Consider the following 21,114-nt stretch of genomic DNA (forward strand, 5'->3'; position numbering starts at 1 on the left):
TCATCCTTCGATCGGTTAAATAAAAGTGCTGCTAACGCATATAAAAGATGGAGATATACATTTAAGTAGCGATCGGAATTGTTTTCAAAACTCACGGCACAACTTCTGGATGGGTTGACCAAAAATACGGATAACGCTGCTTTTGTAAGGCCTCGTATGCAGGAACCTGGGAACGAGGTTAGTCCTGGTGACGAAAACGCATAATTAATCTATACTTTATATTTTCCCCTGTAATCAGCCATCTCCCATATGGTCTAGTGGTTAGGATTCCTGGTTTTCACCCAGGCGGCCCGGGTTCGATTCCCGGTATGGGAATAGCGAAAATTTTCTTTCTTCCATTTATCCATCTTTCTTTTACCTTTTAACCATTTTCTGTTCGTCTCTTCTTGTATGTAGTCGATGTTTAGAGCCATCCAACAACATATTACTCACCGCTACCGACAAGGCTCACTCTCATTTCGAAAGAAAGGGAAATTGAGAAGCCTTCTGTATTCAGCCGTTCGTTTTGAACGAGTGATGACAGCGTTTCATATGTCAAATATACAACTTCCTTACATTTCCCATGACAGTGAAACCACGAACAGATATTAAGAAGCTGTGCCACGAAATTTAGTCAAATTCAGCAACTAGGAACTGGCAACCAAATGAAGCGAAACGTAAAAAATAATTACTTAAAACAATGAAGGAAGATTTGAATAAACAAAAAATACAAAAGGATACCGAAGGACAATAAATGAATTTATTCAAATCCATTTGAATGAGCAGTAATAATATGTCATACTGTACCTCGCAAATTAACTGAGAAAGGAGGTAAAATTTCTCACGAATGCAATGATCATCAATGTCTCACGTAAAAGGGAATTCGGTGATCTAAAATTTGGACTGAATTATTTTACAAGAGATTTAACTATTTGATTCAAGGGCTAGATCACGCAATTTTAGGCAATTTCAGCACTGATCGAATGGCCATAGAATTAACTAAAATATCCAAATAACTGTTCAAAACTATAGAAGAACTCTAACAAAACACAGGGAAGCCAAGAAGGGACATGGATGGACAAAACTGGAGAGGATTGAAATGGACTGAATTTGGGTAAATTTGAAAAACATCGGCCCACCTTGTTTCAAATTTATCTCAGTCTATATCAAAATGTCATTTACACAGCTGGAAAATCATTCTCAGTTGTTTTGTGGCCGTGATTTTGCAAATGTAAGACTCTTGCTCTGCCAATTTGACGTTTAGAGCTCATAATTAACAAAATTAAACGAAATTACCTAAAATAGCGTGACCTAGCCCCTTTAAGGATACCGCAAGAGCTCTCGAGGAGAGCGAAGGATTCTAATGCAATCCCAAAGGAGTACGAGCGAATCATAAAGAAGAAAACGAAACTCTCTAAACATTTTTACACAAATAAATGATATCAACCAAGCCCTGAAATGCTCCTTCTCTACACACAGGATTTACACGTCGACGTGGTCATAGATTTCTTTACCTTAGTTTTTATGGAATACAAGGCATCTGACTTCGAGTCATGTTTGAATGAGTTTTGGAAGCAAAGCGATCGGAATAATTAAAACAATTTTTGGAGCGAATAAGAACTCTCCTTAGGGCGCATCGTTTTAAGAACGAAACAGCACCATGTAACACAGGCCATTTACATGTACAAATATGTGCTCGGGTATTCTGTAATAAAAGCTTAACTTCTGCTAGAGAAGGTTCACCAAGAAATTAAAGACAAAAGGTAAGGTTTTCTTGAAGTAATTGCTCTCAATTTCCCGAATTTTTTCGAGAATGAGAATAAATCAAAAAAATATCAATTTTCGACAGTAAGTGCACGAAAGCTTCTATAACATTAACTTAAATCTTGACTTGGTGATATGGCTCCTTAAGAGAAGGAGGTTCCCATCTGTTGAAGGGAATACAAAACTCCAGATTCATGCAATAACACGCGCGAATGTTGAAGTGACTCGCGAGAGCGCGCGAGTTCACCACTGGAAAGGTACAGATCGGTGTTAAAGAGCAGGCCCCAGTTTGTTGGAAGGGTGGATAGCGCTATGCACTGGATAACAAAATTGGTTTTGCTAGTGTTTATCCGCTGCCTGAAGTGAATTAAAAATTATCGCTTAGTGGCTATGTTCAATTATCAACATCCTTGCCATCTTCTTCACGGCCAAAACAGGGTTTATCTGGGCTTGCTTCTCTTTTTTTTGATCTAGAATGAAAGAAAATGAAGAGCTATTAACGTTTCATCAAAACAACACTATGAGTTTAACCTTTCTCTTAAAGCTCATTTTGGTGGGAGCTAGCGGGGGTATGTGTAGGTTGAAAAAAAGCTTGTTAATTAAGTAAAATATGATTTGAAAAAAAAAAAAAAAAAGGACAACACATTACAAGTTTACAAGACATGTCTCAACATTCCTATGTCCTTTTCAGTTGTAAATGTTCGTTACATACGAACATGATGTCGAAATATGTCTTGAAAATTGAAAGTATTGTCCTTTTTTTTTTATCATATTCATTCCTCATCTTCTCTTCTCGCGTTCGTTAAGTAAAATATGCAACTATAGTCTCTTACATCCCCTATAATCATTTTCGCTTCGTTTGTCACCCTGTAAGAAGACAACGCCGTAAATCTGACCATCGTAAAAGTGGTTCTCTATTTATGCCACATTTCCTTTCTCATTTTACAGTTTCCTTGTCTTAACTTTTCCCTCTTCGATAAAAAAAAGCAGTTCGTTCCCAATTGCCTTTACCATTTGAAAGACAACTTTTTTTGCAACACTAGAAGGGGTGGAATTACAACATGTAAACATGTAAGGTAATTGTTCTTTTAACGTTATAAATTAATAATTAAAAAAAAAAAGAAAGAAAAGAAAAAGAAGGGGTGGAATTCCCCAAAAAGGGACATCTTGCTACAACTTTGTCAGGCCATTTGCATAATGGCGTTCTTTTTTTTTACAATTCTACTACGATTCCACTAAGCTTTCTTGCTCAGATTTATTTGCTCTCCTGGGAATAAAAAAAAATTGGTTAAATTTTCCCGGCAACAGAAACCTCTTGAAGCATGATTCTCGTCTTGGTGGAAAATTACGCCGATCCGACGCGTGGAAATGCCTATCGGCTGGAAGAATTTTCGTTCGCCGGGATTATTGGTCGGTCTTAGGGTCTACAAGTAGTTCATTACGACTACAACAATTTTTCATTTCATCTTGCTTGCGCACAAAATTGTGCTTAACTGACAGAAAAATACAGAAATCTCATGCCCTTGAGCCTTCTTGGTATGCACAAGAAAATGTGTCACAGGGCAACCCCTACATTTCTGCGCAACAATTTGAACTTACCACCAATGGGGGATCTTTCCGCTTCACTGCTAAAGATTCAGTTACTTCAGCCTTTTTTAGTGTACTTGTATTTGAGTCTTCAACATCCCTCTGCCAGGAGGAGAGAAGAAATTGTGTAATGTATTTTATTTAATTCTCAACCTCGCACAATGCAAATTTTACTGATCTCTGTTTATTCTTTTAATTTTGGCTAACACTTCACGAGAACGTGCCTCTGCATATATCGGCTTGTTGTTGTATTAAACACTGTGTTCGGAAAATAAAACTACTGTTGGATTTCGCTCAGAAAAAATGATGGAGGGAGGCTGAGGAGGATTATTGATCATATTGAACTGCAAGGCAGATGCCCGAAGAAAACAGTAGACTTTTTATTTTCACAAAGACGGAACACTGACTTACTTACATGCAGCAGGTGTGCATGCACCCAGATATTAGTAGCCTGCATGCAGGCGGTAGATGTTGTGTCGCCACGAAACACTATCAGACGCCATATTGGAAGAGCGTAGGATAGGTCTGGGCCCCGTGACCCTCAACCCGGCCCAGACCTAGCCGCGCGAATGCAAGATGGCGACCTCATTACGAATTCCGGTTTTTTCGACCATCCAACCGCCTGCGTGCAGGCTACAGATTAGTGTCAAAGTTCACCGATGTCTCAAAAGACAGAAATCTTGTAATTGACTCACCAAGCCATTAACCTGCTTAACAGTGGAATGCGCTCTGGAACTCTGGTCTGTTACTTGCCTTTTTCAGAAGGGAGAGAACAAGAAAGTAAAATAAGTCACGCCAATAAAAAATAAAGTTGTCCTTTTTTGTGGGGAAAGATAGCTTTAATTTTTACCTTGAACTAAGAGGTTTCTTGGGCGAGTCCAGACTGGAGGTACCGCTGTCTGGTGTTGGTTCATCTTCGGGTAAGGTATCTAACTCAAATCCCTGTCTTTTCAGAGCTCGAGCTTTGCGAGGACTGCTTCTACAGGGGGAAAAAAATCAAGAAAGATGTCTCTCAGCGCCATTGAGTGGTAAGCGCTGTTTTTCACTGGCGAAGCTAGCATAAGCACAAGCAACACATACAAATCCTCTGACTTCAACAGCACCCTGATCGAAAGTAGCTTTAGTTGGAAGTACAGACAAGAATAAACAATAAGTTCATTCACCTTCGTAGTTGCCTGTACTCGTGTTTGCGTCGCGAGTGAAAACCAGGCTTACGTGTCCCAGGAGGACTGGGGTCCAATTTTTTTAAACACGAAAACGCACTATAGAAGGCGTGGTGCCTTAAGCACATTCAAATGATTTATCAATCAACCGTCACGTGGACGCAACCGAGAGTTCTGTGATAATTCCTTCAATAAAGAAGCCCAATATCACAATGTGTCCGCAATATGTCATAAAACGTTATCTGTCGTTCTTTTTTTTAATCCCCAGTCTCTTTTTTTTTCGCGCTTCCGTCTTTGTGTTGCTGTTTGTTGATCACCAACTTGGAAAATAACAGAAATATCTACACTAACACCAAGATAAAGGTATACAAAGCCATAATATTATCAATCCTGCTGTATGGCTAGGAAGCTTGGACAACCTATAGCCGCCATCTCAAAAGTCTTGAAAGGTATCAACAGCGTTGCCTTCGCCGTATTCTCAACATCAAGAGGTAAGACAGACGAACAAACAGCAGTGTTTTCGATTAGACAAATGTCACAAGTATGGAGTCCTATATTATCAAGAACCAACTCCGTTGGGCCGGTCACCTTGTCCGTATGCCTTCGTCCAGATTCCCAAAGAAGATCCTGTACGGTGAACTGACCAATGGGAGACGTAACCAAGGGGGCAACGAAAACGCTTTGAGGATAACTTTAAACACAATCTGAAACAGTGCGGTATCAACCCCGTGAACTGGGAGGGAGAAACTAGCCAATGACCGGCCTAGCCAGCTGGAGAAGTGCTATCCATACTGGTGTGGCGCACAGTGAGCAACAGAGGAAGGAACACAGAGAGAGACCCCGCTTGGCGAGAAAACAGAGAAACAAGATGCCAGCGCAGTTCCAACCTCTACTGAATTCAGATGTTCAGTCTGTACGAGAATTTGCTCTTCCCGAATCGGACAGTATAGTCACCGACGAACACATGTAAACTAATTCACTTTAGTTTAATTTAATCAATGCCAAGTGGACATCTTACTCGTTACGAGGGATTGCCAACACATATCTTGGATAATTAATCAGCCGTGAATTGAATGAATTCGAACAAAAGCAGTGCGTGAAGCGACCCCATTTATAGTGCGTCTTCGTGTTTAATTAACCCTTCCCAGGAGTGATCGGTATGTGAATTCTCTTTACAATTTCAATGAAATATCAGTCAGACAGGTATTGAAAACGAAGATAATTGTCAGCTTAAGAGGTGTGATCATGATATAACACCAAATTCTCATTACTATCCAACAAAGAACTTTATCGTACTAGTCGGGAGAATGAAGGTTTTAAGCGTGGGAATGAAAGAATATAAGAAATTCCTCCATATATTTGAATTAATTGCTGAACACAGCAAAGAAGAAGCCATGAACGAGCGAATGCGATCGCGCTGCACTAGGCTCTACCAACTGAGCTACCAAGCCATCTGGCTGCTGGTTGTCAATAGCCCTTTTCACGGTTAGTTTTTCTCATTTGCATTACAATGTAATCTAACGTGAATCAGAATGCGAGGCAACTTCGGGTTAAAACTACAAAATAGCCCGAAATTGCCTCACATACACGCTAGATTACATTGTAATGCAGATGAGGAAAACTAACCGTGAAAAGGGCTCTTGCGAATTCAAGTTATAAGTGAATAAAATGATGAGCGTGGTTTTCAATTGAGTGTCGAAAGTAATTAGCGAATTGCTTTGGTTTTGCATTACTTCACTCATTGATTGGTTCAAAGTTCTCGCGCCACTTTTTCAACCAATCAGAAGTGAAATCACAACCATTCGTGGCTCGCGCGTGCACATTTTCCCGCGCTTTGTGTCGGCTGCGTGTAATTACTTCGAGTTTTGATTGGTTTACTCCGTCCTTTTTGATTGTCCAAAGTAATTACTTTGGTTTTGGTTTTACGACACTCATTTGAAAACCACTCTAGAGCCCAATAGACCACTTTCGATATATTAAAATTCAATCCTAAACAAAGGGCATCATCTCGAGGCCCCGGGGAATAAATATAAGGATTTGCATGAGATTTTTCCCCAGAGCCTCGAGATGATGTCTTTTGTTTAGGACTGAATTTTAATATATCGAAAGTGGGCTGTTCGCTAATTACTTTCTACACTCAATTGCAAACCGCTCTATAAGGCGCTGTTACACTGTGCAATTTCCCGTGCAACTTGTCTCGCCACGCCATTTCTACAAACGTTCTCACATTACGAAACAACTTGTTTTACGGGTGTGACACTGAGCAACGTTTCCTGTAGACTTTCTCAAAGTCCTTTAAATTTTTTTCCCGCTAAGAGCCGGCTGGTTGGGTCAACTCGTCGCTCGTTCGGGCGTATCACGACCTCACTTCTAGCCTCCCACGCAAACACTCCCCAAGAGTGTCCGCGTGGGAAGCTACCTCACTTCAAGTTCGCTTTCATTTTTCAATCGAAGGGTTTCGAGAGGGCGACTTATAGCAAGTCTACGTTTCGTGCAACTTGTCTCGTTTCGATGATCACGTGGTTAAAGGAACATTTTCTTTGGCTGGTGCCGCAACGGTTGCAATTCGTTGCAACCGTTGCGGAAAGTAGAACTCAATTCTACCTTCCACACCGGTTACTGCAACTGGTTTCGCAACGTTTTCGGCCGTTGCAAGGTGTTACATTGGGCAATGATTCATGAACCTGTCTCGCAATGGCGTTGCGAGACAAGTTGTAAGAAAAACTGTACAGTCTAACTGCGCCTTTAGAATGTATGAAATGTTATCCGTACATTGGAAATGCAGAATACATGAAATGAAGTCAGCCGAAAGGTCATGCTATGCCAATGATTATCAAAACAACAAAAACAGAAACAAAACACTTTCTCCGATTGCTAAACGTTCGCTTGCGAGTTTCTGAAATAGCAAAACTTAAACAGACTAAATTGTGATAAGAGGCACACAATGAGGCAAAGAAAATAGGCGGACAATGGCGCTGCTGTTGAGCTAACGCCTGTTATTGCAGCAACAGAGAAGTGATAAAATCTACATAATTTGCTTTTCACCTTGATGGCGGTTTGGTTGATGACAACTTTTGCGCAGTCGCAGACGGCGACTGGCGCTTTGGGCTTTCTGGCGGTGAATTGGCCTTCTTTCTTGGTGACTGTCGACTTTGTTTGACAAATCTTTGCTTTGAGGGAGACGAAGATAATTCCTTCGAGGATGAGGATTCCTCAGAGGATTCTTTTCTCGGTTTCTTTGATACCGTTTTCTCAGAGGAATTCGCAGGTCGACCTCTCTTCCTGGGGAAAAAATGAAAAGAAAATGAAGCACGTTTGAAGGGGGTACCGGACAAACAGCGTCGGAAGTCTGCATTCGTTTGCAGTGAACGAGATGTTCAAGTGAGAAGAAACGCTTGAAGAGAAACTTGGCATCGCGTCTGCGGCAAACGGCAAAAGCCGGGCAGGCTGGAATTTGCGTTTTGTCAACAATTAAAGAAACACGCTAGGTTTTACCTGATTCGTTGCTTGTTAGTTAGACATAGGAAAACGTCCCAAAATGGAAAAGGTGAGGAGAATCAATTTTCATGCTTGTGAATGTCGGCAGTGGGATCCCTGTTTTTTAGCTTGATTTCTTTCGTTAATTAATAACTTAGATTTCAATCGATTTCTATTGTTAGCCCGATTACGTAAGTGCTAAGTGAAATGATATTTGCACGTGTAGTTTTCATTCCTCAATCGGAACATCCCTTTCATCAGCAAGCACCGCTAGTAATACAAATTAGAAATCGTCTTTCTCTGGTAGCTCGGGACAGTTACGTAAGTACAGCTTGATTCTCTTATTGTTTAGAGTTTAAATCAATCGACATATTCATTATTTTATAGCCTCCTTAAATGTTGCTTTGTTGTGCAATTTTATTGTTATTAGCCAGATTGAACTTTGTATTATGCATTGACTCAATGGCTTTCAATAATAGGCCCGGAATTATGTATTCTTTTCTGTTTACCGTATCAATTCTTCGTTTCTGATTATAGTATGTAATTTGTGATTGTTTTTCAGTTTACGCCTTGAGTATAATAAACGTCCAAAACTTCGAATACTCGAGTCAGTAATTGAATCCCAATTTCACCGGTTGGACCCAGCGCCTGCCGTTACAATGCTCTTATAAAAAGCAGTAGCCTTTCACTTTATTCAAGTGTCAACTGTATTTAGCGCTGGGGAACAAGTTGGGGACAGGCTGTACAGAAATCAAATCAACACATATCAAATCCTAGACGAAGACCGGAGAACCCGTAGAAAAACCTCTTGGAGCAGACGACAGAAGAGAATCAACAAACTCAACCCACATATGACGCAGACCGAGAAATGAACCCGGGCCACATTGGTTGGGAGTCGAGTGCTCTTACCAGTGCACCATCGCTGCTCCCTGTAAAACACTGCGTTTACGTAAAAGGGCACTAAACGGCAGGCTGTTCCTTGCCTGATAAAAATATGAAAATTCTGTGATTTTAACTTGTCTCGCTCGTTTCAGAAGTTGCCTGATATCTGTGCATAACAAGCAAGACATGAGCTAAAATCGAACAATTTTCTTTAATTTTTGACAAAACGTAAATTTCAGCCTGACGTTTGCCTTAAACGTGATGCTATAGGAGGTTGTCACGTGACGTCATCGCGGCCTTGTTGGTGGACGAAAAAAGATCTCTCATTTGCTTCTTTTGTTCGTCCACCAGAAGTCGTACATTTCTCTATTGTTAATGGTGTCTCAAGAGGTTGGAGTTTATAGGGTGTGAATGCCCAGATTTCAAATCCCGTTCTATGCACCGGAGGTCCAAAATATTACTTCACAGCGACGCTTCGTTAATGAGAAAAAAGGTTGCTACTTTCCTGTTGGGTTTGAATCGTATTTTCCATAAACGGGCCCGCGAGGTCTAAGCTTTAAGTATCATCGTGTATAAATGTTATGTTTACTTAAGAAAGATTTGTGCGTCTTCCTGGCAAAAGGGACGATACAGTACAGAGCGTTTTCACATGACGTCACGCCGGCGGCCATGTTGGTGTTCCAAAACAAAGAAATGGCGGGCAAGATGGTGTACCAAACTAATCCTCCGGGAATTTAACTCAATTTTTATGCAAATACTTTCTTTCTTTTGCTTCAGTAAACAATATGGCTGCTTGTCACGTAAGTGAAAACGCTCTATGCTAGAAATAGTTTTCACTACATCTGCCCCCGCCTAAGATGGTTTGAAAAGCAGTTGAGATACGTTTAAATTATATTCTGCGCATGTCGCCCCTGTTTCCAATTTGCGTTTGACAAATCGTCGCCCCAGTTTCCGATTTGTGTCCGGACAAAATCAATTTCTGAGCCAGGCAACTCGATTTGCATCAGATCTGCTTCAATGTTGGATTTTTCAATCGCTTGTCCGAACAGCACTTTGGTTCGCCTTGCGACTTTCTGCTTAGCTCGTGTCTCCTCGTGTTGAACAAGAACAATACTAATTGCGCGCCCGTTTAAGCAGCACCGATACCATCTTGCGCGCCCCGGTTGAGCAAATCGAGACGGATTCCCCCTACAATATCTACCAATATATGCATTTACCCTTTTTACACGGGGACTTCTAGGTTGCCTCCTCGGAGGCCAAGGCTAAAACCCTGCGGGGGGGCAATTAATTGTAGTAGTTAGCTTTGAGTCTAATGGTCAGCAGTTCACCTTGGTGACGGTTGCTCATCAGCGGGGCTCGCAAATCCACTCTCTTGCGTTCCAGAATCCTCTTCTTCTTCGTTATCAGCTTGCATCTCCCTTATCTTCTGCTTGAACGCACTTTTTGACGTTTTCGAACTTCTGCAAGCAAACAGTTATCGCAGATAACTACATGTGTAACGTACGAGGCTACGACAACAAGATTAAGCGAAGAGCAGAGACATCAGTATGACCAAATGCACAAGCAATTAGATGCACGCCGATTTCGATAGCCGTCACGAAGTGTCTCCTTGCCCTTCTGCTCGTGTCTGGTAACGCACACAATTAACATCATTCACAAAGAGTCCTCTACAATGTGCTGCTCAAGTAAAGCTAAAGAGCTGCATTTGCCCGGCTCACCGAAAAATATTAAACCTTAACAAGAGTGGGCTCCCCAGCACAGTCACAAATGAGTCTATTTTTAGAATACCCAGGTGTTCCCGCGAAAATCAGTTGTCACGTCCCTGAAAAAACATGGCAGAAGCAGTCACGCGTGACATAGCTTCTTCTGATTAATTACAATTGGTGGCCCTTTGTTTGTTTCGCGCGCAAAGTGTATCTGAAAATAAATCCATTCGTGACTGTGCTAGGGTAAGACCGCAAAATGATAGATCAACACTCTTATCCAATTCACTCTTGACCCTAACAATAACTTTACTGTCGGAAATAGCCTGGATAGCCGCAATGCTTAGAATTCAGGAAACACTTGGCGTTAGATATCAAAATTGTTCGAACATCTATAGACTGTATTCATAAACAACGGCTAAGTAATTATTCTTTTGTCTTTATGCTAATCATCCTAAGCCTCGTAAACACGAGCAAAATTCAAAAGAATTTTTGTTCCAAAGTGAGGCTAGTTAGGATGATTAGCACAAAGACAAAAGAATAATTTCTTGACCGCCATTTATGAATATGGTCTATTACTTGCATTTCTAGACGTAAGCGGATTGTTGAAGACTGGGTCCAAGTATCTTTGATTAACAGATAAGTTGCATGCGGTCAGTGATTTTGACTTAACCCATTGACTGCTGGGGGTTCCCCACTGACAAGTAAAATCGTCTGGCGTTAGACTGAGTACAATACTCTGGTGTTAGACAGTAAAATACTAAGTATGGCCGGTTTAGGGGTGACTGAGTTAACTTTGTCTGCGAATTCTGTCGCATGAGTTTAGGAAGGGAAAACATTCCATTAACAGGAGGAATCTCCGACACGGATCATTCATTGCCTACTTTGTTTTTTGATCTCTTTTTCCTTGGGACTTGGCATGGGATTTCTTATCTCGAAGTTTGCCGGCCGTTTTTGACGCTTTTAAAGGTACTGACTTTGCTTCCACAGTTCCAGCTTTCTTCGGTCCCTGTGAAGAAACAAATATTCCCCTATCAAAATGTTTTCGTTGAAGATAACAGGAACTGGCAAACTAATGCAACCACAGAGAAATTAGAGATATGTTGCCATATACCTTGCCAGATGTGAATTGGAAGCCCTTTGGAAGGTAGCTCCTGGTGTTGGGACTGGCGCCCTGTAATAGCAAGAAGAAAACAACATACCCGAGTAAGCGCAAACGAAACACTCACTCTCAATATTGACGCTTTTGGACTGAAACCAACACAAAGTATACAATTAAAAGGCTGTCCTTTTCAACATCCATAGCCCAAGTGGAGAGAGAGGAATTTTACCTCAACGACTCAGGGCGATCAAGACAGAGATAAGGGAGATGAGACAAGATTTACAGCATACAGTTGATTCCAGCTGGCTGCAAGTTGTGTTCCAAGGTCACACATGGACCGTATAGCGGCTGCCAGAGGCGCTATAGTATGCTTACAGTTCGACCTTGTTGAGCTGCGTCGTTGCTGTACTTTGCGACGACGACTAGCGAGACGTATTATTGACATATTAATCGGTGTTGATGCGAGTAAAAGTAGCATAAATTCTCAGTGTAGGAGCTCTATCAAGAAGTAGAGAGGTACTTGCACTCTGCCCCCAGCGCGTCGGTTCGGGGCGTTGTGGCAACCCTCTAAGTTGTTGGTGGTGAATCTTGAAGTTCGCATGCCATTTAAAGATGAAGTATAAGCATTCAGCTTCAGCAATTGGATTTTAAGTTCAAATCCCATTTCTAGCGTTTTTTCTGACATCAAGTTAGTCAACAGATATTCAATAAATCTGTAATATATTTATTATTCCCATCAAAGAACTATACAGAGACATTTGCAGAATAAACTGAATCTGTTTATAATTGTCATAAAGAGTATCCATCTGTCTTTCTTTAGATTATAACGGCGTTTATAGGGATAAGTAGTGTTAACAACAAGGTTACTACCAAAAAGGGGTTGGTAACAGGAAACGCCCTTACCTTCTCCGAAGGAACGAAGAACCTCTTCGGTAAAACAGGGTTTCCGGGGAATTCCTTTAACACAAATGAGTGAACCTAAGGAAACAAATTTACAATGTGGAAATACTCTGGTATGCTACAAAACAAACACACTCTGCACTCTCTCGTATTGCATTAGCATGCGAATCCTCCAGAGCTTGGTAAATCATGTCTCAAGATGGTTAGTTCCTTTTCGGGTATACATGGGTTTATATAGGGATACATGGGTAGACTAGGCGTGTATCAAAGAATGCAGTATTGAAAAAGCCGTTGACTTCAAACTGGATTTGTACGTTTTGGTGGTTCTGAATGCTTCACACCTTACAAATACGTTACCCAACTGGTTGATTATTTCTAGTTGGATGCGTTTAAACATGAGAAGTTCCTTGCTTTACACAGGCCCACAAACATGTATCAAAAATATGTAACAATGTGTATAATATTAAGGCTTTTGCTGTGCGTAGAAAAGCTAATAGCCATTACCTTGTTTAAGGTAAGACCCAGTGCCAGATCACAGACTGTGTATAGATTCTGATGAAAGACAACACATACAATAAAAAAACACAACAGTTGCTTGCCATCGTTCTACAATAATATTTGCTTTGAAATTTAAGTCTGTGGTTGAAAATGTGACCATTCACAGAGAAAAAAGCCAGTCTGTTGTTGAAATAGCAAAGATATCGTTCACGTCACCCACTGTTATTAATGTGCCAACCAGAGCTATAACACGAATGTTTGTAAACCATAAAGAAAGTTTACATGGAGCACTTTCCTGTTATGCTGTACAGGAGAGGACTTCCTTTTAAGTCTGGGGATGAGACCATCAAGTGCCACAATTCAAATTCATGATACCCTGCTAGCAGAGTTTTTTCCTTGTTGCTGTGTAGCCTGCACGCAGGCGGTTGGATGGTAAAAAAAAACCGGAATTCGTAATGAGGTCGCCATCTTGGATTCGCGCGGCTAGGTCTGGGCCGGGTCGAGGGTCGACAAAGCGAGCGAGGGCCCAGACCTATCCTACGCTCTTCCAATATGGCGTCTGATAGTGTTTCGTGGCGACACAACATCTACGGCCTGCGAGCAGGCTAAAAGCTGTGTGGTGTTTTTTGTGTTGTGAAAGGCAGTTCTAACTTGAGTTTCATTGAAACGTTAACCATGAATATCATAACAACAACAACAACTAAGTTCGTATTTTAAACTGGAGCCAAATAATGCGTTCCTGAGATAACTATCTATGTCTAACTTGTGTACCTTGTTTACTTCCTCATCATCTGGAGCTTGTGCATCTCTTGTTTGCTTTACATTTTCAACTAGTTTTTTCAAGAAGCTGTAATTATCAGCTTTGGCTAAGATGGGCTCCATGAAGAACCAAAGATAACTAAAAATCATCAAAAATACATCCATCATCAGACAACGAACAGATATTAACAATAATAACGATGACGATGTCAACTGTATTTAGCGCTAAGGCAATTAACGACGTTCGCGCTATTTGTTTGTGCACAACTTCACTGCGCAGGTATCGCGACTGTAATATGTCACGCATTACTTCAAGCATTTTTAAAACCTTTGCAAAAACCGTGGACGATAAGTTTTGCACACCGTTGGATCAGAGAAGATCGTGATCAGTCAAGATCAGTCACGGCTGATATTCGCGTTTGAAAAGGTAGCTGATTGAGTAGTGGCTTAAAGATTGGAAAACTCGAGGACGAACCGTTGCGTAAATTTAAGCTGTTTTTTTTGTTTGTTTGTTTGTTTTTAACATTCTAGGAACGTTAGTTCAAAATGAATGCATCTTTTTGAAGTTCTTTCCTTTCCTTTCATGAAAATAGAGCAGAATTGTATTTTCTTCCCCGTCCACTTGAATAGTGCGGACCTACGAGGAAACAACCAGCGATTAAATTTCACAAAAACCACACTACAGAAAATGAGCATGACGGCAATGGAGAGATATCATACAAAACACTAACCAAATGAAGATGACGCCTGCTTGAAACTTTGTTGCTATGCTCGAGAATGTGTTTTTTTTAATAAAAACTTTTCATCCTTTTAACGATCGATCCTGTCTTGGGTTCCAGCCCTTCCCCGACAGGTCACGCAAAAACGTGACCAACGAAATTTTTCCAAGAGCTTTGCAACATCACATCGATTTTACTTGTTTAGATCATCGGTGACCCCTATTTTTTAAATCATGCATCACTTTCTTCACTTACATGTACTATCTACAAAATATGATGAAATGAAAAAAATCACACTGTAAGAAGTTGTTTTTTCAAAAATTTTCTTTCCTCGTGCCTTCCAATTCCGAAAATGGTTGCAACGGGTAGCGCTTACGGAAACGCTCGTTCAGGATTAACTCTACTGTTTACGACATCCATAGCGGCATGAAATTATCTAAAAATCCAACTCCTAAAAACCTATGCACGGAAACCTTAACTCATAACAGTTTATGCCCTCCGTCTCAGCCAATCAGCACTCCGCATTTTTTGTCCAGTATGTGCTAAGGGATCACATCGGATCAACTCATCAAAATAATTGTAGGTTGGTTTTTGAGGAGAGGGGACTGAAACTGGAGTAGTACCCAGAGAAAAACCTGTCGGTGCAGAGTAGAGAACCAATAAACTCAACCCACATATGACGCCCAGTCTGGGGAATCAAACCCAGGCTACATTGGTGGGAGGCAAGTGCTCTCACCACTGCGCCATTCCTGTATCAAAGGGATGAAAATAATCAAAGCATCTTAAATAGCCAGTTTGGATACCATTTGAATGTACAGTGGAACACCATTAATACGACCATCCCCAAAACAGAAATTTGGTCGCATGAAGGAGGTGGGGTCAAATTACGGTGCAAACACGCTTCTTTCTAAACCATACTTTTTATTCTGCTGTAAATCAACGTTTTTACAGCTAAATGACAACCTTAGAAGCAAACTTATTGCAGCTAAAAGAAACCGAGTATGCCTAAAACCACAGACTACTTTCAGCTCTTTGTTAGCAAAGGAAAGGACTCCTAGTGAAATCTATCGAATAGCCATCTTACATTAAGTAGCTCACAAGGCTTCAGAAAGTTTAAATAGGCTTAAAAAGGTCTGTGAGCTTCGGTGCGCTTCATCATTGCTTCAGCTAATCATTGTACACTAGCTTCACAATTATTACACATTCCAAAACCTATGTGTCAGAAAGGAAGAGAATCGAGAATGCAGCGGTAACAAGAAGGAAAATAATTTTGACCGTTGTCATATCAATATACCTTTTTCGCTTGTACATTTTGTTTTCCCAATACAGATCATTTGATAATACTCAGGAGGTTTGGTCCTTTGTTTTGTTCATTAAAAAGAGTGCATGCAGACCTAGATAGATAGATATAGATAGATATACCTTTATTTAAACACGATAATGTTTAAAGCTATAAGCTTATGGGGTCGTGTGTTTACAAATAAGATAAGATTCCCTTAATTTACATACTATTATACGCCTAAACTAAAAATCCCTAGGGTGTAAGAGAGCTAAAACTAAATGACAATTACGATTGTATATGTAAGATACAATTAAAAGTATACATAATCATGGTCACTAAAATCTGTAGTAGAAATTGACGTAACATAAAAATTAAAATTTAAGAAACTTGCATTATCTTTCAACTTGGTTGACAAAGTTTTACAACTCGCGTTTACAATTGACATATTCAGGCTTGCATGCACTATTTTTAATGAACTAAAAAGAGGACCAAACCTCCTGAGTATTATCACATGATCTGTATTGGGAAACAAAATGTACAAGCGAAAAAGGTCTATTGAACAAGCAAACCACTGACACCTTCCCTTAAAATCGTTCAATAAAATGCGCTATTGTTTGTCAGATTGTCTGTTTTACTGAAGCAGCCTTACCAAGCATTTTGACTGGTCGTATTAACGAGATAATTTTGTAACGATAGACCGTCCGAGGCCTCCAAAAGGTGGCCGTCCATCGTAATAAAGGGGTGGTCTGATTAACAGCGTTTTAGATAGAGAAATGACTGAAATGAGTTCGGTTTTTCGGGCCACAATAAACTGGTCGGACAGTACAGTTCCACTGTAATTTCAAAATCAGTTGCACCTTTTGGCATAAAAGTTCTTGGATTATTAATACATCATCTAAGGTATTTTAACAAATGTTTGTAGCACTGTGATAACATGGGAATAGCTTACTCTCTGAACTGAACCAATGTCTCGTGGTCATCACGCTTAAAGTCTGGATGATGCGCCAACATGTGAATGACACAGGGTAATGCATACTCTGGCAAAATGGAATGCGAACATGCTGAAAGAAAAAAGAAAATAAATTATGAGCCAATTCAGTGGAAGCCATTTCAAACAAACAAATAAATACATTTATAAAGCACTATATTCCACGAATTATTGTCCATAGCACAATAAAATAACCCTTCTAAAGTTAATAAGACTACATCAATACTGTACAGGCTAATAAAAATTACAAATCAAAAGCATCAATAAATAAATAACTCTTAATTAGACTACATTAACTAGTACTGTTCAGCCTGATAAAAAAATAAATAACGAAAGAAATAATCACAAATCAAATGCATCCTTAAAAAGATAAGTTAAACTCTTTCAAGCTTAGTTTTAAAAACGGTAGTTTGTTCCATAGTACTGGTCCTGCCAGAGTGCTGTTTCTTTGCACAGAGCAAACTCACTTATCAATATTTAATATTAAGCAAAGTAAAAATAAATACCTTGGGCAGAAGTATGCTGCTTTAAGTAATCCCGTCTAGTCTTAACATTTTTGCTATCATTTGCTTCACCTAAAAAAGAAAATTCCAATTTCACAAATTTAGTAACATCTACTGATTGCAGCAATATTAGGAGTTTTAATTGCTGATTGATCTGAAAGGCTTTAAAAAATCCCTATTATTTAAGTTCGTCTTTGTCTGTTTTTTTGTTACTGATTGGAAGCCAGACTACAACAAGTTGTAAAAATAGTGGAGACACTTCACCTTCTTGGGGCGTTATTGATTTACTTTTTATCTCTCACACCGCAGCCCCCCTCCTCTCCCCCCCAATCAGTGTTGCTAGTAAAACAAAAAAAATGTTGCAAACTTAAACAGTCAACATTGAAAGGGGGAGAGGGGAGGGGAAGTGGGAAAGGTTTAAATTCTAGATACGGCGGGTATTGGAAGCTAGAAAAGGTTTTTTTTAATGAAAGTGTCTCAACAATTTGCAACTTGTTGTAGGTTCTCTTGTCAATACTCATGAAACAGGATTGCTGGGGACTTAGAAATTCCTAACGTTTCATTGCTTTTAAAGCCACAGAAAAATGGTGCATGAAAGTCTGAAGTTAATATGGCCGGCTATCACCAATAACACTTTAGAGATCTTCAATTTTTTCATGATAGCTGATGGTGGTTTTCTCTGTTTAACCACCCTCATGGCCGTTGATTAGCTTGTCAATGACAGTTTCACAAGGAGCAAACTGTCCCTTGAAGTTTCCTAGAACAGGATTGCATGACCCACCCAAACTATCACTGCCTATTATGAAACCATTTGGCCCTCCAACCCTCCAAATGATCTTGGTGATAATTAAGAGTAAAAGAAGCTGTCTGGACTGTCCTGCTCATATGACAAGTTTACCATCAACTCTACAGGAGTTCTTGTAGAGCATCTTACCAGTGTTGCAGAGGTTGTAGGTTTAAATCCTACCTAGGACTCTGGGCCCAGTTGTTCAGAAGCCAATTAACTCTTATCCCAGATTCAAAACTAACCAAGGAGTTTATTTCTCTACTCCCAAATGCTGTGCAACGCTGATAATCAGCAAAACGTTACATTAGAAGAAGTCAATCTTGAAAAACAAAATTAATAAGCAAAAGAAAATTTCCTCAAAAAGTTGAAAACATGAAACAAAAGTTTACGCTAATCCTGGATTAAGTTAATCGGCTTTCGAACAACCAGGCCCAGATTTTCAGTTGCCATTTGCCTGTTGCCTAGCAACTTGCTTGACATCATTCTCACAGCCAAATACACCATTCACCATCATTAATTTGCATTTCAACTTCAAATTTTCACCAATTTCTCTAGAAAGTAAATGTCAAAATGTACCTTGCCCCAGTCTTACTAGAAATTACCTGGTTCCTTCTTTCCTTGACAGGCTCTGGTGCTGCAAGGGCAAATATTCCAAGATACTCCAATGGAAGTTTCAGTAAATCCTCTGCTTTGTGTAGCTTCTTGGTAAATTTGTCACGCACCTCATAACAGGGTCCTAAAATAAAACAAAAGGGAAATCAAAAGATCTTCTGCTTGTCTCCTGAAAGAGAACAATTGTTGTCTTCAGGGCCACAAACTTTCTTGTCCATAATATTCCATTTATGTTGGAAAAGCAGAAGTGCATGTGACTTCAAATATAGGCAGCACATGGGAGGGGGGGGGGGGGGCACTTGTGTTCAAGGAGAAAAGGGTACTTCATTCATTCAGATTATAATTTTGTTAATATCTCCACTATATAGATATCAGTACATGTACCTTGACGTTTTTGCACAGATGTTTAATGTTATGCTCTTGAACCTTAGTAATTAAGGTTCTTAAATCAATAAACTGGAAACAAATGCATGACTTTTCAAAAAGTCTAAAATTGCCACCCATGGCCAACATTGAACTCTGTGGCTCACAACGTAAACTTGCAACAGAGATGCACAACTCTTACTTGCATAACTAGTGACAGCTTTTGGAAGACTTCCAGTGTTATGAATTCAGTACAGTGAGGTTCCTGTGCTATTTTGATGATACCAGAGGCCGCAGCCAGACGAAGTCTTGAACAGTTAGCAGCACTGAAGAGGGCACCAAAGAAAAGTAAATGAACACAGGAAGTGGTGTGTACTACGTCATAACTACTTTGAGACAACAAAGACAATTTGGCTGCTATTGAAATGACGAGGAAGCATGCAATTTCTAGTGGTTGGTTAGATAACTTCAAAACGATTACTCACTTCAAGTATTTTTCTTGACGAACCTCTTCTAAATTAAATTTTGTTAGATAAGCACCCCGTTGTCTTTAATACTTGATAATCAATAGAAAATGTTCCTTGAATGGTTATCATGACAACCAACTCAACATTGTTAAGAAAAAACAGAAAGGAGCGGAGCTCCGCATGCAGAAGGTACATGTGCAGAGCACCATGGCAAGAAAATATGGTAACCCATCTGTTTTTGGTCAAGAAATGACTGTACATCTACCCTCCATGTATGCCAATGTGAAACTCTGTGGTGCTTCCCATTTTTCTGTGGGAGGAACATCTTTCATTTTGGATGATCCATGTTATGGTTAATTAACACCTGCCAAAACAAGGTATCCGCTGACTAGTATCACGCGACCATATCGTGGGGTCAAGTTTAGAACTCATCAAAGTCAGCTGTTTTTTTCTTAAGTTGACTGCTGACCAGGTACCGGTTTTTGATTGGATTGCAGGCTCAAGACAGGTTAACTCATTGTAAGAGTAAAATAATAACATGGGAGCTCCGCTTTTAGGTTTGGCTAAATCTATATATTACTGTAGGAACAATGTGGTCTGGCAGCATGATTCCCCAAAAAAGTTCAGAGACCTAGACAACCTAAACACTTTTAATTTTAAGGAGAACATCCATGCAATCTTTGTAGAAAATAGGACCACTCTTGGAAATGACATCAAGGAAGATATAAAAATAACCAAGTAGGCAACAGTTTTGGCCAGCTACCCATAATTCATAGATGCACAGACAACTTATCATGCGAGTGTGCAGTTTTAATACTGACAATAATAATCAAATGAAGCAGTGATGAGAAGGATCAAACAGTACCTCACATGGCCTTGTTGTTGCAAATCTCCTTTGGACGCAAGCAAGCTGTCAAGTAGCCTGAGAACTGGTTGAATGTATGTCTTGAATATTGGCCTTGAGCAAAGCTCTTGGTACTGGTTTGGCCTCTCAGCCACTTGACCAAAAGACGAATCCCTTTGACCTGACATGTAAATTTGAAATCAACTAGGAAATACTGCAGGAAGTTACAATATTAGACCTTATTCAAAAAAGTTGTTACGGTAAATCAGATGGCCATCTTTTATGGTTTTTGTGTCATAAAATTAATTAAAAGCTGGTTAATTTGCCTGATGCTTGCCCCTTAATAAAACTCTGGGTTCATTAAGAACATGCTTTATTTCTCTGAGTCATTAGCAAAATGGACAAGCTTGTCAAAATCCTGTGCTGCAAGATTCTCTGATATAAATCACTGGGTGCACGACTGGGAGAAGCTGCAGAAGGAAAAACCAAATCAAAATTTAATTACACGTAAGGAAGCCAGTGTTCTACTTTATCACTTTGAAAAAGTTATTTCCTAAAAAGAGTTACAAGTAGTGTCAAGATTCACCTTTGCTTGTGTTTCATGGGTTACATCCCTGTCTTCACCAAGAGTTTTCACTATCATCTGAGTTAACTGATTCACTCTAAACACACAAGAAAATCATACACAACATAAACCAAAGCCCAAAGTTGTCTTAACAAAAATGCAATTCAACA

General features: G+C 39.9%; 1 protein-coding gene, 1 long non-coding RNA gene and 1 other non-coding gene across 3 annotated transcripts; 1 reads left to right on the forward strand and 2 right to left on the reverse strand.

The window, feature by feature from the left end:
* Positions 1 to 243: 243 nt before the first annotated feature.
* Positions 244 to 315, forward strand: Trnae-uuc (transfer RNA glutamic acid (anticodon UUC)). The gene has a single exon. It is a non-coding gene; the product is annotated as a tRNA-Glu (tRNA).
* Positions 316 to 725: 410 nt separating this feature from the next.
* Positions 726 to 18,933, reverse strand: LOC138000930 (sister chromatid cohesion protein PDS5 homolog B-like). The gene is made up of 15 exons (XM_068847599.1): positions 18,912 to 18,933; positions 18,686 to 18,829; positions 17,310 to 17,378; positions 16,765 to 16,876; positions 13,827 to 13,953; positions 13,062 to 13,109; positions 12,561 to 12,635; positions 11,670 to 11,729; positions 11,440 to 11,564; positions 10,181 to 10,312; positions 7,539 to 7,775; positions 4,181 to 4,309; positions 4,026 to 4,083; positions 3,343 to 3,432; positions 726 to 2,213 (listed from the first exon to the last, which is right to left on the reverse strand). The coding sequence occupies exons 1-15, from the start codon at positions 18,931 to 18,933 to the stop codon at positions 2,184 to 2,186; spliced, it is 1,458 nt and encodes a 485-aa protein (XP_068703700.1). The 3' UTR covers positions 726 to 2,183.
* Positions 18,934 to 19,153: 220 nt separating this feature from the next.
* On the reverse strand, positions 19,154 to 21,031 carry LOC137998859 (uncharacterized). The gene is made up of 3 exons (XR_011122832.1): positions 20,966 to 21,031; positions 20,401 to 20,560; positions 19,154 to 19,394 (listed from the first exon to the last, which is right to left on the reverse strand). It is a non-coding gene; the product is annotated as an uncharacterized lncRNA (long non-coding RNA).
* Positions 21,032 to 21,114: the final 83 nt, after the last annotated feature.

The sequence above is a fragment of the Montipora foliosa genome, chromosome 4 (genome assembly GCF_036669935.1).
Source record: "Montipora foliosa isolate CH-2021 chromosome 4, ASM3666993v2, whole genome shotgun sequence".
Classification (NCBI taxonomy): domain Eukaryota; kingdom Metazoa; phylum Cnidaria; class Anthozoa; order Scleractinia; family Acroporidae; genus Montipora; species Montipora foliosa.

What these genes read in the sequence shown, in the direction of transcription:
- LOC138000930 (XM_068847599.1), bottom strand. Translation starts at nt 18,933, where the DNA reads ATGGAATATTATGGACAAGAAA. An exon ending in GCAGCATACTTCTGCCCAAG is followed by an intron (nt 16,877 to 17,309) that starts GTATTTATTTTT and finishes TTTTTCTTTCAG; the next exon opens with CATGTTCGCATTCCATTTTG. An exon ending in ATGATGAGGAAGTAAACAAG is followed by an intron (nt 13,110 to 13,826) that starts GTACACAAGTTA and finishes GTCTTTCATCAG; the next exon opens with AATCTATACACAGTCTGTGA.